At 35.1% G+C, this 15,515-nt stretch overlaps 1 protein-coding gene across 8 annotated transcripts in view; it reads left to right on the forward strand.

Annotated features, from left to right (window-relative positions):
* The window catches only part of LOC127843614 (histone-lysine N-methyltransferase SETDB1-like), a 92,620-nt gene that overhangs the window by 27,267 nt on the left and 49,838 nt on the right, over window positions 1-15,515 (forward strand). For 5 of the 8 annotated variants that reach the window (XM_052373303.1, XM_052373342.1, XM_052373349.1 and 2 more), the window contains 6 exons: window positions 1,455-1,635; window positions 2,311-2,404; window positions 2,826-3,017; window positions 6,573-6,663; window positions 14,574-14,704; window positions 15,406-15,508. In XM_052373303.1, coding sequence (XP_052229263.1) covers window positions 1,455-1,635; window positions 2,311-2,404; window positions 2,826-3,017; window positions 6,573-6,663; window positions 14,574-14,704; window positions 15,406-15,508 — 792 coding nt within the window. The remainder of the gene's footprint in view (window positions 1-1,454; window positions 1,636-2,310; window positions 2,405-2,825; window positions 3,018-6,572; window positions 6,664-14,573; window positions 14,705-15,405; window positions 15,509-15,515) is intronic. The other 3 variants (XM_052373317.1, XM_052373311.1, XM_052373333.1) reach the window with 3 other exon arrangements.

Below are 15,515 nucleotides of genomic sequence, written 5' to 3' on the forward strand. Positions count from 1 at the left end.
AAATTCTGTAGTTACATGTATAGGGGAAACTCCCTGATTTTTGCTTAAGTAAAATAGCTTTTGCCCAACAGTCTTGGAAGATGTCAAGAACTTGCGATTATGTGCTTTCTTACTTTATTTTGGCCATAAGATTTACTAAAAACCAGGTGTCACAAATTTTATTGTCCCCTACCGGTGAAACCGGAGGGGACTTATGGTTTGCGCTCTGTGTGTTAGTCTGTCAGTCGAGATCTGTCTGTCAGTCTCAGTCTGTCAGTCCGTCACACTTTCCTGGATCCTGCGATAACTTGAAAAGTTCTTCATATTTTTTCATTAAACTTTAAACATAGATAGATGGCAATATGGAGAGTATGCACGTCATTTCATTTTGTTCCTACGTCAAGAATTCTGGGTGCTATGGCAACAAATAAAAAAATAATTAAAAAAATTTACTGACAATGGTGGAGTTTCAACGGTAGGGGACAATATTGCTTGGCAATCTCTTGTTGTTAATATTGACAACTCCGAAGATGGATCATTTTCTGGTTTTCCTAGCTTTGGAGAATATTAATTTTAACTGTTCATATTGTATGTACATATGTACACCGAACAGTTTTGTCATTTTTGAATTCTCTTAAGTCTAATAGGACATCTTGATTTTAAATGAAGGGAGTCCAAATGACTCATTGTGCAGATTAGTTTATGTCGAACACTGCAATTGATTGTTCTTCTCATGTAATGTAATTCACAACATGTTTTTTATTACTTGTGTATGTAAATCTTTGTTTATACAAAAGCTGATTTCTTTGTTGATGTTGTTGTTTTCACTGAAGATTCAAAAAGACAAGTTGTTGAACTTCGTCTGGTTCCTATTCTATTCAAGTTCTTAATTTTAATTATATTCTTTGGTATAATAAACATGGAAATGTGTTTTATTTCAATGTATGAATTGATTTTTGTGATTTGATATGAGCATGTAAATTATAATGTAAATATGGAGATCCGTGATGTATTGTCAAGGATAATATTAAAGTACTGTTAATTTTTATGATGTACACGGAAACTTGTTTTATGTGTAGGCATTGATTTGTGTGACTTAATATGAAAGGATGTAATTAAATTTGAAAATATGAGTTGTTTGTATTTGATGATTGATGATGATGGGCTTGGTGTAATGAGGAGTATATAACAAGTGAAGATTTGATTAAACGCCGAACATAAACCACTTCTCCTTTAAGTGGCCTCACTTCTCCCTGATTTCAGTCCAGGGAGAAGTCACATCTCCGTCAAGTTTGAACCTAGGCTGAGCCCTGACTCACTATTGACCAATTAGAATGCTTTTAAAATAAACAAGCTTTTCACTGGTTTTAAGATCGGGGTAAGAAATATTGTCACGCTTTATACAAATGTATTAATTAATTAGTTAAGAAGTTTATCAAAGTCTCCATTCTTAAAACAGTCTGCAATTTCCACAGATGGATGCAGATACTTCTGCGATGGAGGTGTCAGACAGGGTGTTCCAATTCAGCAGTGACATTGACCTTGGGGGCCTGGTGGACTCTGTCATTGCTGACCTGTGTGGCAGTGAAACAGTTGATGATGAGGAGTTAATTGGGGCCAAAAAACATTTGAAGAATCAGATCAAGCTGGCTGAGAGTGAGTTAAACTTATTTGAAAATAATTATATATTATAAATTTATGATGCACTGTTATTTTCTGATACAATTTAGAACATTTAGTCTCTGTCGATTCTGTTTTTTTCTATAGATTAAGAGAATACAATGGAATGTCGAAAATTATTTCTTTAATTATTTTAGAAGATCTTTTAGGTAAAGATCAGATGCTTCAAAACCTGTTTGTTTAATCTTATTGACAAATTAAAGTGCCTGACAAATATCAAGGGCCATGCAGTTTCAGAGAGAGAAATTTCAAAGGTACCAACCATGATGTTTGTTTGTAACATGATATGACATAATAAGCTCCATTTAAATACAGTTACTGTTGTAAACATGTTGAATCTCCTTACCTAGGAAAAGTGTGACTAAGTTAACTGTATTTGTAAAATGACCACACTATTATGTTTTAACTCTCTTATTTGCTGTAATGAGTAGTTGTATGAATGTGTTTTGAAATGTTTACCTTGTTTACAGATCTCAGAATACATTTGGAAAAACATAGTTTTATTTACTTGAACAAAATTAATATTTCCTCCAAATAAATTCCTGTTTTATACATTTTGTACTTTAAACAATGATATTTTAAGAATTTAATCTTCAAACCTCTGTCAACCTACATTTGGGTACTAAGCTTCCTTTGGTTTGTATTTTATAGGGAAGCAGCGAGACATTAATCGTATATTTTCCGACTGTATGGAACAACTGGTGCAGTTTAAGAACACACTTGAAGATGAAGTCAGAAAAGAAGAGTATGTAACTTTTAATTGTGTGACTTACAGTGTATTAAAGTATTAAAAAAACAGCTCAGCGTACAGCAATAACTAATTTGTTCTACATTGAGAAACCGCATCTTTTGATCTGTTAAAAATGTCGTTTTAACAATAACAGGTGCATTTTGAAGAATATTATTAGGTCATATGTGCTTTTGAATATTTAAAAGATGAAAAAATACTGATTTAGAAATGAATTTATGAATAACTTCTTTTTATTTAAGCTCATTTTTTGCCAGTTATTAATTTTTTTTTATTATTTCCAAACAAGATCCTATAGTTTCTAAAAAATACAAATTTTAATATGTCATTAAAAATGCATGTAAGTAAGACCATTTTTATTATTCTCCATGTTAAAGGAACGCTGTAATAATTGTGCTCTGTTGGGTTATGACTCCAGAGACAAGGAGGTGGAGCTCAAAGCAGCAGTGGAGGCAGCTGCCAATGGGCCTGCAGAGATCACCATTGTGGATTCAGACGAAGATGTTGTCACAGATAATTACAAGGTTGACGATGATGATGATGTACAGTTTATTCAGAAGACATTTGATCCAACTGTTGCTCAGAAGAGGCAGGCAGCTGTCATGGATAGGTGATTATGAATTATTTCAATATGTGTATTCTTTATTGTTTTCCTGGTACATATATTTGGAACTATATGCAGCAATAAATTTGCGCTCATGAAGAGATAGAAATTATATTTTAACATAAATTGACAGAATGTTATGCAATAACTTTGGTAACTTTAATTTTTAACCAGGTTTTCCGAAGGAAAACACTGGTTATTAGATTGGCGAATGCGGGCGGGCTGGCGGTCGGGCGGAACAAGCTTGTCCGGGCCATAACTTTGTCGTTCATTGTGAGATTTTAAAATCATTTGGCACATTTGTTAACCATCATTAGACGGTGTGTCGCGCGAAAAAATTACGTCAATATCTCCAAGGTCAAGGTCACACTTTGAGTTCAAAGGTAAAAAATAGCCATAAATGAGCTTGTCTGGGCTATAACTATGTCATTCATTATGAGATTTTAAAATCATTTGGCACATTTGTTCACCATCATGGGACGGTGTGTCGCACGAAAGAATCACGTCAATATCTCCAATGTCAAGGTCGCCATGACTGAAAATAGATTTATTTTAAAACAAACTTACAAAGGGGGTTAATTTTGTTTGTTCATTTCAAAAGTTCAGTTTGAGTTGTCTCCCTTTATCAGATTTTTTTTCACAATGAAAACCTGGTTTTGTGACAATTTTGTCCCTTGTCAGTTCATATATCAGGGCAACAGATATGATTTCATGTCAATAAGTTTTCACTACACCCTTTTTAGCTCACCTGATCACAACGTGATCATGGTGAGCTTTTGTGATCGCTTTTTGTCTGTTGTGCGTCGTCTGTCGTGCGCCATCAACATTTGTCTTGTTAACTCTCTAGAGGCACCATTTATTGTCCAATCTTCATGAAATTTGGTCAGAAGATTGGTCTCAATGATATGTTTGATTAGTTTGAAAATGGTTACGTTTGCTTGAAAAACATGGCTGCCAAGGGGCGGGGCATTTTTCCTTATATGGCTATATATGGCTATAGTAAAATCTTGTTAACACTCTAGAGGCCACATTTATTTCTGATCTTCATGAAACTTGGTCAGTAGATTCATCCTAATAATATCTTGGACGAGTTCGAAAATGATGCTGGTTGGTTGAAAAACATGGCCGCCAGGGTGCGGGGCATTTTTGCTTATATGGCTATACTAAAACCTTGTTAAAACTCTAGAGGCCACATTTATTTTCCGATCTTCATGAAACTTGTTCAGAAGATTTGTGCCAATAATAACTTCGATGAGTTCGAAAATTGTTTTAATTTTAAGGCTATATATGGCTTTTGTAAAACCTAGTTAACACTCTAGAGGCCGAATTTATTGTCCAATCTTCATGAAATATGGTCAGAAGATTTGTCTTATTGATATCTTGGATGATATCATGGCTGCCAAGGGGTGGGGCATTTTTACTTATATGGCTGTAGTAAAATCTTGTTAACACTATAGAGGCCACATTTATAGTCGGATCTTCATGAAACTCGGTCAGAAGATTCATCCCAATAATATCTTGGACGAGTTGAAAAATGATGCTGGATAGTTGAAATACATGGCCACCACGGGGGTGGGGCATTTTCCTTATATGGCTATTGTAAAACCTTGTTAACACTCTAGAGGTCACATTTATTTTCCGATCATCATGAAACTTGGTCAGAAGATTTGTCCCAATGATATCTTGGATGACGAAAATGGTCTTGGTTGCTTTTAAAACATGCCCACCAGGGGCGGGGCATTTTTATGTCCCCCACTATAGTAGTGGGGGACATATTGTTTTTGCCCTGTCTGTTGGTCTGTCTGTTGGTCTGTCTGTTTGCGCCAACTTTAACATTTTGCAATAACTTTTGCTATATTGAAGATAGCAACTTCATATTTGGCATGCATGTGTATCTCATGAAGCTGCACATTTTGAGTGGTGAAAGGTCAAGGTCAAGGTCATCCTTCAAGGTCAGAGGTCAAATATATGTGGCCAAAATCGCTCATTTTATGAATACTTTTGCAATATTGAAGATAGCAACTTGATATTTGGCATGCATGTGTATCTCATGGAGCTGCACATTTTGAGTGGTGAAAGGTCAAGGTCATCCTTCAAGGTCAGAGGTCAAATATATATGGCCCAAATCGCTTATTTTATAAATACTTTTGCAATATTGAAGACAGCATCTTGATATTTGGCATGCATGTGCATCTCATGGAGCTGCACATTTTGAGTGGTGAAAGGTCAAGGTCAGAGGTCAAATATATGTGGCCCAAATCGCTTATTTTATGAATACTTTTGCAATATTGAAGATAGCAACTTGATATTTGGCATGCATGTGTATCTCATGGAGCTGCACATTTTGAGTGGTGAAATGTCAAGGTCAAGGTCATCCTTCACAAGGTCAAGGTCATCCTACAAGGTCAAACATCATATAGGGGGACATTGTGTTTCACAAACACATCTTGTTCCTTATATGGCTATAGTAAAACCTTGTTAACACTCTCGAGGCCACATTCATTGTCCAATCTTCATGAAATTTGGTCAGAAGATTGGTCTCAATGATATCATGGATGAGTTCGAAAATAATTATGTTTGCTTGAAAAAAATGGCTTCCAAGGGGCGGTGCATTTTTCCTTATATGGCTATAGTAAAATCTTGTTAACACTCTAGAGGCCACATTTACTGTCCGATCTTCATGAAACTTGGTCAGAAGATTCATACTGATAATATCTTGGACATGTTCAAAAATGATGCCGATGGTTGAAAAACATGGCTGCCAGGGGGCGTGGCATTTTTCCTTATATGGCTATAGTAAAACCTTGTTAACACTCTAGAGGCCACATTTATTTTCCAATCTTCATGAAACTTGGTCAGAAGATTTGTCCCAAAAATATCTTGTTATCTCAGGTGAGCGATTTTGGGTCTTTCAGACCCTCTTGTTCAGAACTCTTTACAAGGGATGTACATGTTTTTTTTTATAGAACCAGTGTCTTTATAAAAATGCTACAATTATTACGGCCGCACTAAAGGTAACAATTTATTTACGGTATGCAAAATTGAACGCGTGACGGAGGAAAAAGGCACAACTAAAACGACTTAGAATCGATTGAAATTTGTTTTTCCATTTTCATGGTCGTTTTCTGTACGATAGATTTTTTTAATTTCAATTCATTTTCTATAAAAAACAAAAAGTAAAAGTGATAAAACAACCCTTATCTGTTGCACTGATATATTGAGTGCTTTTTTATTGCATAAAAATCAATAATTGTCGTCTTTTTTGCCAGAAAAATTCTCCTTTTTACATGTTTTATCTGCTGTATAGTGCAAATATGGGTACTACAGTATGCAGCGGCTGATATGAAGTAAAGCAACTTTTAGTGGTCCTTATTAGAGGAAATTATGACTCCTCATTAGAGTGTTGGAATGCAAAGCCATGTCTGAAGCCACTTTGTTTGTCTATATCATTAGGCCCTTTTTTGCATGAAACATGTTATATTATGTGATTCTGAGGAACTGAAGAAAACAAAATAATTTAATAACAATTTTATTGATATTAAGTATATGTTATTCTTTCAGCAGCAACTCTGGTGTATCCACAACGCAGTCACAAACTCGAGCTAATCTGGCAGCTGCTCTCTCAAGTGCTTCTAATTCAGTAAGGATTCCAGTAAGGATTTCTTCCATTGATTAAAAAAGTTTTAAAAAATTTATATTTAAACCCTATTTTTAATAAATAAATTAGGTACATTGTTGGACCTTGCATTTTCTCAAATATAAAAATCATTTTGATCAAGGTTTCAGTCTTCAAATGTCTGTATTTTAAGTTTTTTTGCTTTGCTGTTATTCATTTGACTGTCAATTTATTACTTTTCATAAGTGATATCATTTCCTTTCAGCTCATTTCTTCCTTTTCAATATTCAGTTAGTTTTACTAATAGTTCTTAACTATGCTAGATCTGTTCAAAAGTGAAGAGATCAAGTTAACCCTACAATCAGGATAGGGTGTTTTCCTTCCTTAAGTGTTAAAAAAGTATACCCCTTTTTCTGGTTGTTAAACAGATTTTCTTGAGTCTAATTTTCAAACTTGTAATCAGTTGCTATTTGCCTATCTGAGACATGAATTACTCTGGCTGCTTAGAAAAATGCTTTTTGTAGAACCTTGACAATTATCATATTACATAATATACTGATAATCCAATATAACGCTCTCTGTTATAATGGGGAATACAATAAAACACTTTGGGGTCTTGGCTCCCGTTTTTTCTCCAACTTTACATTTCAGTCTCATTTTTTTTCTTGAAATTCATGAATGTCAGTGCCAATTTGTTGTAATTGCAATTAATCCATTATAATATTACAGATTAACCATTACTGGGGCTTTCAACAGTTGAAGTGATATAATTTATTGTTTGTTGCAGTAATAGATGTGTAAAACAGCATGTGTTTATCTGCGTTTCACGATCTGATGCTGTTACTTTTTGTGTGCTATAGATCTTTAAAATCATTGAAATCAAGTTTAATGAGGCATTTTTCATTTCAGACAATTTTGTTACATGCAAACGCAGGGTAATTGTTTACAGAAAATCACTTTTCTTTCTTGATTTTCAGGAAGGCCGCGGGAAACAATTTTTATACCCCCACACACGAAGTTTAGGGTGTTTATAGGAGTGAAAATGTCTGTCTCTCGGTCGGTCGGTCCGTATTAAGTGTCCACTCTCTAATTCAAGTTGTTTTCATCCTAGCTTCACCAAACTTGGTCAGAAGTTGTATTTAGATGATGTCAAGGCCAAGTTCGGACATGGGTCATGGCAGGTCAAAAACTAGGTCATGGGGTCTCTTAGTGCGTTTTAAACATTGAGCATGGTGTTCGCTCTCAAGTAGTTTTCATCTGATCTTCACCAAACTTGGTCAGAAGTTTTATCTAGATGATCTTAAGGCCAAGTTCGGACATCGGCCATGCCAGATTAGAAACTAGGTCACGGGGTCACTTTGTACTTTTTACACATTCAGCATGGTGTCCATTCTCCAATTCAAGTAGTTTTCATCCAATATTCACCACACTTGGTCAGAAATTGGATCTAGATGTTGTGTAGGCTAAGTTTGAACATGGGCCATTCTGGGTCAAAAACTAGGTCACGGGTCACTTAATGCGTTTTAAACATTGAGCATGGTGTCCGCTGTTTTTTTGTGAAGACAACATGCAAAATATTCTGTGTCAATGCGGCATGTGGGGGTATTCATCATGTCTGTGACCTAGCTCTAGTTTTCATGACTGCTTATGACGCAATAAAACATTGCTTTTTATCGTTTTGCTTTCAATCTAATTTTTAAATTCATGGTTTTAAAATATTAATCCTGAACAATGCCACTTGAACTTCTGTTCCATAATGCACTGTACACTATAGACTTCTAAAAATTCTAAAAATATGGTGTATATTTGTGAATTATTATTTTTATGCTCCCCCAAAATTTATTTTGGGGGGAGCATATAGTCGCCGCTTCGCCTGTCCGTCCGTGCACACTTTTTTTCCTGGCTATTTCTCAGCAACTAAAGACCGGAATTCAATGAAACTTTATGGGAAGCTTCACTACCAAGAGGAGATGTGCATATTATCAGCGGGTTCTGGTCGGATGATTTTTCACAGAGTTATGGCCCTTTGAAATTTTCCATTAACTGTACATATAGTGCAATTCTTGTCCGGGCTATTTCTCAGCAACTAATGACCGGAATTCAATGAAACTTTATGGGTAGCTTCACTACCAAAAGGACATGTGCATATTATCAGCAGGATCTGGTCGGATGATTTTTCACAGAGTTATTGCCCTTTGAAATTTTCCATTATCTGTACAATCAGGGATCATATTTTTTTCGGTTTTGTCGGTCCTAGACCGATTGGGGTCATGAAAGACCGATTGAAAATCCCAAACAGTCCGTCCGATTCTGTTTGCTATTAAAATTCCCATGTCATAAAATCGATTACACAGTGCACATGCTAACACACCCTTATGACATTCTTATCTCGATTAGTTGTGATAATCCATTCGCTGCAGTCTCTAAACCGGTCAGGACCGGTTTATTGCACGTCAGACCAAGAATCAAAAACTTGTGAACAGCGGATTAAAGACGCATCCGGAAAGACGCGTCTGAATGCACGCGCTGTAACTAAACAAAACATGCCGATACATTTTCCACCAGCGTAATAATCCGGTAATATAACTATGAAAGAAAGTCGCGGATCTGATCGACAGAACAGCCGAAAGTTATTTTTATGGGAGGAACTTCACATAAAATAGTACACAAGAAAAATAATATACATTAAATAAATCTTTAGTAAAACCGTGTTAGAATCGAAATAATTCGTGTACTTTATACTTTGTTGTTGAATAACTCAGGACCGGAAAATTAGATGCGTGGTTTCAAATGCTTGGCTCTCGTGATTAAATCCCTACGCATCAAAACTATCGGCCGTGGGTTATTTGACAACAAATTATTTCTTTATTATTTGGTTTGTTGTTGTCAGTAGCCAACCTACGCACAGACATTTGGTTCAGTGCATGTTTGTAAGCTATTATCGAGTCGACAACAATTTAAAACATCGGTATAGACTTACACAGATTAATAATATTGACAACGATGAAAAAAGTCTGATAAAACAGCACACGAAACAACAATGAAATACCAAATTATAAAACCAGTTGATAAAACTCGTTCCGTTTAAAAAAAAATGCCTAAGGGAATTTTAATTGTACATGTATTACACCACCTTCATGAATGGCAAAATCAATGGTATATATATATATATATTAACGTAATTTGTCATGATTTCGGATATACATGTTCGGATACTTTTCCCCATTTATATCCGGACCGATTGATGTTGCGGGAAAATATGATCCCTGCTGTACATATAGTTCAATTCTTGTCCGGGCTATTTCTCAGCAACTAATGACCGGAATTCAATGAAACTTTATGGGAAGCTTCACTACCAAAAGGAGATGTGCATATTATCAGCGGGTTCTGGTCGGATGATTTTTCACAGAGTTATGGCTCTTTGAAATTTTCCATTAACTGTACATATAGTGCAATTCTTGTCCGGGCTATTTCTCAGCAACTTATGACTGGAATTCAATGAAACTTTATGGGAAGCTTCACTACCAAGAGGAGATGTGCATATTATCAGCGGGTTCTGGTCGGATGATTTTTCACAGAGTTATGGCCCTTTGAAATTTTCCATTAATTGTACATATAGTGCAATTCTTGTCTGGGCTATTTCTCAGCAACTAATGACCGGAATTCAATGAAACTTTATAGGAAGCTTCACTACCAAGAGGACATGTGCATATTATCAGCCGGTTCTGGTCGGATGATTTGTTCACAGAGTTATGGCCTATTGAAATTTTCCATTAACTGTACATATAGTGCAATTCTTGTACGGGTTATTTCTCAGCAACTAATGACCGGAATTCAATGAAACTTTATGGGAAGCTTCACTACCGAGAAGAGATGTGCATATTATCAGCTGGATCTCGTCGGATGATTTTTCACAGAGTTATGGCCCTTTGAAATGTTCCATTGTACATATAGTGCAATTCTTGTCCGAGCTATTTCTCAGCAACTTATTACAGGAATTCAATGAAACTTTATGGGAAGCTTCACTACCAATCGAAGATGTGCATATTATCAGCCAGTTATGGTCGGATGATTTTTCAGAGTTATGGCCTTTTGAAATTTTCTATAAACTGTACATATAGTGCAATTCTTGTCCGGGCTATTTCTCCCTAACTACTGACTGGAATTCAATGAAGCTTTATGGAAAGCTTAACTACCTTGTGGAGATGGGCATGTTATTTGTGGGTTCTGGTTAGATGATTTATTAGAGAGTTATGGCCCTTAGAAATTTTTTAGTTGCTAAACCATCCATCGTTTTATTTAGTCCAAAGTTATGCCCCTCAAGACGTTTCCTTTTATCTGAATATATAGTGCAATATTGTGACCAATAAAAACCTTTGGGGAGCATCAACCGTCTCCGACGGTTTCTTGTTTAATTGATGTTGTCATTATGTTGGATTATCAGATGTATATGCACATTAGAAAAGCAGTATGTACATGTGTATACAGTTATTGATACAGCAGGGTTTATATGCATGAACTGGCAAATTTTTACAATACAACCTGGAAAAGAATGTTAATTGGAAGCTCATAACTTCTAATGCGGATCAGTTTATATCCCGGTCTTGGGGCTTGGGCCCCATCATCTGTGTTATATTGGAGTTGCAGTGTATTATGACAACAAATCAAAGGATTAAAGTAGATGACGACAGGCCTGAATCAAATAAATCTTTATTGAAATGTTTAGGGGTCAAAATGCATTAAAGTCCTAGTCCCCAAAGATTGCATATCTTGCAAAGGAAATAGAGTCTGATGAAAATTGTACACTTTCTGCTGGTTGATAGGAGTGATTAAAAACTGATAGTTCTCTAATTTGAAACAATGAAAAAAAGTTAATTTCATTGATATTTTTCAATGTTTCTCTGTGAAATGACATCATTATTTTTTGGTCATGACAATATTATTCCAGAAATAAATACCAGTTTAACCCTGTCAAAATGTTGGAAAAGCATGATATGAAAAGAAAATGTGTTGGTGATCATAGAAGATAAATAGTGTCACTTATGGCTGTGCCACTTGTGAAAAATAATAATTTCTCTGATCATTTAAAAGATAAAATCGATAATCTACCAAAGCAACAAATATCCTCTATTTATCCCAGGTTTACTCATTAATCATCATACTTTTTAAGGCAAACTTAAGGAACTTTCTTACCAAGTTATTTAAATTTCTTAAGTCTCTTGCCATTAAGTGTGTTGGTCTTTTTGCATTAACATTATGTTAACCAGTAAGTATTGTTAAACAATTCATGTACATTTGTAGTCTCCTACTCAGTGTTAAAAAATGAATTTCTCATAGAAAATTTGGTCTTAAGTTTTTTGTTTTAGTACAACTTAAGTTTAGGTTTTACTAACTGAGAAGGTTATCACTTGCCCGAACTACTGTCCTTTTTTAAATCATTGAACTATTTTAATTGAATTAGGGTTTCAAAGTTTCTGCGCTTTTTTATTTGAAGTGTGTTGTATCTCTTCCTGAAATAAGTGTAAGTTGGAAATCTTATTTCCAGAAACACAGAATCATCACCGCCCGAGAGATGTTAGCTAGTTCCCTTGCTAAACAGTCTAATATTGTTATAAAGATTGGAGTGGTAAGCCTGTGTATCGTTGGTGTGGTCAGACTCTGGTCATCATTGGAATGCTATCAATTATTATTTTGTATTTCTGAAATAATCTAGTGTATGTAAATTATTTGTAGCACAGTTGTGTGTAGAAATTATTGTCCTTCTTACAGGACTGTTTTCTTATAGTTTTGCCTCAGTGTTTGTTATAATGTATGTCTTTTTGTATTCTCGTTAGTATGCATGGTTGTTGATGATTATCTTGTATTAATATTGTCCAAGTGACATAGATTGGTTGTGTTAAACTAGAAATTGTACGCACTTTTAAACTCAAAGAAGAGATTGGTCATATGTTGTGCAAATGAATGGTTATGTACGTTTAAATCAAGTGATATGATTTTTTGTGTCACAACTAGTGAATGGTACAGGTATATGACTACCATGAACGTGCTGTTGCTGTGTGACCATGTCAGTATTAAAGAGACTTGCTAATAAATTTTAAATTAAAATACAAGAGCACAACACCAGGGAGCATAAAATAAATGATGTAGACAAATATTGAATATATATCTTTTAACAGTAATGCTTATTTAAAGATTTAAAGATGATAAAATTATAAAGCATTACACATGCAAAACAGTTAATTCCTTTTGATTTTTTTCTGTGTTTTTGTTTGATTGATTTTGTTGCATGGTTTGCTCATAAGAAGTACTAAGTAAATGATGTAATATTTTAAGCTTGAGTGGTTCTTGTGATGCATATTTTTAGCTCTACTGCCAAAGGCACAAGAGCTTATGGGATGGCATGGTGTCTGTCTGTGTGTGTGTGTGTGTGTGCGTGCGTTAGACTTTTTTGTTTATCTGATAAAGTCCACAGTTTTCATCCAATTCTTTTCAAACTTGTTCAGTGTCTTTATATTATTACGGACTCAAACCCTATTGATTTTCAGGTCACTGGGTCAAAGGTCAAGGTCACAGTGACTCGAAATAGTAAAATTGTTTCCGGATGATAACTCAAGAATGCTTAGGCCTAGGATCATAAAACTTCATAGTTACATTGATCATGACTGGCAGATGACCCCTATTGATTTTCAGGTCACTAGGTCAAAGGTAAAGGTCACAGTAACCTGAAACAGTAAAATGGTTTCCGGATGATAACTCAAGAATGCTTACGCCTAGGATCATGAAACATCATAGGTACATTGATCATGACTGGCATATGACCCCTATTAATTTTCAGGTCAAAGGTCAAGGTCACAGTGACTCAAAACAGTAAAATGGTTTCCAGATGATAACTCAAGAATAATAAGGCCTAGGATCATGAAACTTTATAGGTACATTGATCATGCATGGCAGATGACCCCTATTGATTTCAGGTTACTAGGTCAAAGGTCAAGGTCACAGTGAAAAAAACGTATTCACACAATGCTGCCACTACAACTGACAGCCCATATGGGACATGTTTTACAAACAGCCCTTGTTTAAAAAGCGCAATATCGAAGCAATAAGTCCAGAATGACTTCCCCTTGAATATGAGAAAAATTTTATGTTTACGCAATTAATTCCACAGTTTTCATTCAATTATTTCCAAATTTGCACAGTATCTTTATATCAAAGAGGACTTGAACCCTATTTAATATGAGCAGTATCGGAGAAATAAGTACACAATAATCTCCCCTTGATTTTGAGAAAATTCTCCTTGTTTGCGCGATTAGGTACACAGTTTCCATCTTATTCTTTCCAAACTTTCACAGTGGTTATAGCAGTAGAGCGATTCAGGCCCTCATGGACTTCTTGTTTTTATTTACAATCTGTAATAGACACGCTGATAAAGCCAGAATCTGTTAACATGTCTCTTTAACTAAATTGAGGAAATGTTTTTTTATAATTTGTTGATGAATCTTGCCATAAGCGATGAGCAAACAGTTTATGTAAAACTTGATAAATATAACAGCAATGCAGCAATGCTGTATACGCTTTATTTTTGATACAGTCAATTTTTTTATATGTTTGTTATTATTTTTTTAATTTTAAGATTGTAGAAAAAGAGAGCAGTGCAATTATATTTTTGGTTTGTATACAACATGACATATTTTGTGTACAAGTATCAAGTGGGCCTTTAAAATAATTGAGGTCAGCTTGGTGTAGTAAATATTGTGTCCGCCTAGCAGGAGGTTTCAGGTTTGATCCCAATCTGCAATCATTCTCATGATCTTCTTTTAGGACACTTAAGTATTTGTTATTCCCAAGAAACTGATTTGAGTGTGTCTTAATTAGCATATGGCTTTTGATGAAATCGAGCCAAGATATATAACTTTCAACTAATTTATAAGCATTTTTATACATTTCAGAGTCGTGGTTCTCAGCCTGCCACTCAGACGGCTCTGAATGCTCTTCAGCAGAAGAAGCCAGCCATGTCGTACATGCAGAGCTCCCAGTCCAATCAGGAGCACATGGAAAAACTCTTCCTGTTCGATGTCAAGTGAGTTGGAGTAGTGCCTTATTATAGACATAGATTGTTACTTGGTCATTGCAAGTATTTTGTTGCTTCGTAATAAGAATCTAAATGATGGTCCCTTTCACCATGAGAATTTTGTAAATGTTTGAAGGCATTTATGTTCCATATATTTTAAGTTCAAATTTCTTCCCTAATCTCCATTTAGTCAATAAGCTAACGCCCAAAATAGAAAGCAAAGCCCTTTTCCAAAATCAAGACAAAAAAAGTATTTAGATTCAGAGACTTTCTGTTCTGGATTTCAAGTATGTCTATTCCAGTAACATAGGCACATTTGGTCATTAATATCATGATTGAAAGACTGGACATAAAATAAATCACAGTAACACATTTGTTCATTATTAAAGTCTCTAACATGATCACGTCATCCAAAAATGTGTCTTATGCCATATGCGGTCAGCTAAGCTCCAGACTAGATAAATCATTTAGTAATATGAAAAAGATTGATGACTTTAAAGATTTTAAATAATTCCATGTCAATGTAATGCTCTATTTTGGAAATCAACTTTGTGTTAGTTTACTGGAATCAACTTGTCCTGTCTATGTAAAAGCCAATTATGGATTAGCTCTTAGACAGGGCAGTTACTATTGGACTCACAACCTTAATTAAAATTGTGTTCATATTGTGCTATGAAAGTGGGATTTACAATTGTGTGTTCACATTGTAGTGCAATCAAAGTGGGAGACATCATTCTGGGTCGTCGCTATGGTGATGTCTGGCAGAAGGCTGAGCTGCTGGCAATCATCCAAGATACAGTTATGCTCAGCCAGGTACAAG

Source organism: Dreissena polymorpha, chromosome 1 (genome assembly GCF_020536995.1).
Source record: "Dreissena polymorpha isolate Duluth1 chromosome 1, UMN_Dpol_1.0, whole genome shotgun sequence".
Taxonomy (NCBI): Eukaryota; Metazoa; Mollusca; class Bivalvia; order Myida; family Dreissenidae; genus Dreissena; species Dreissena polymorpha.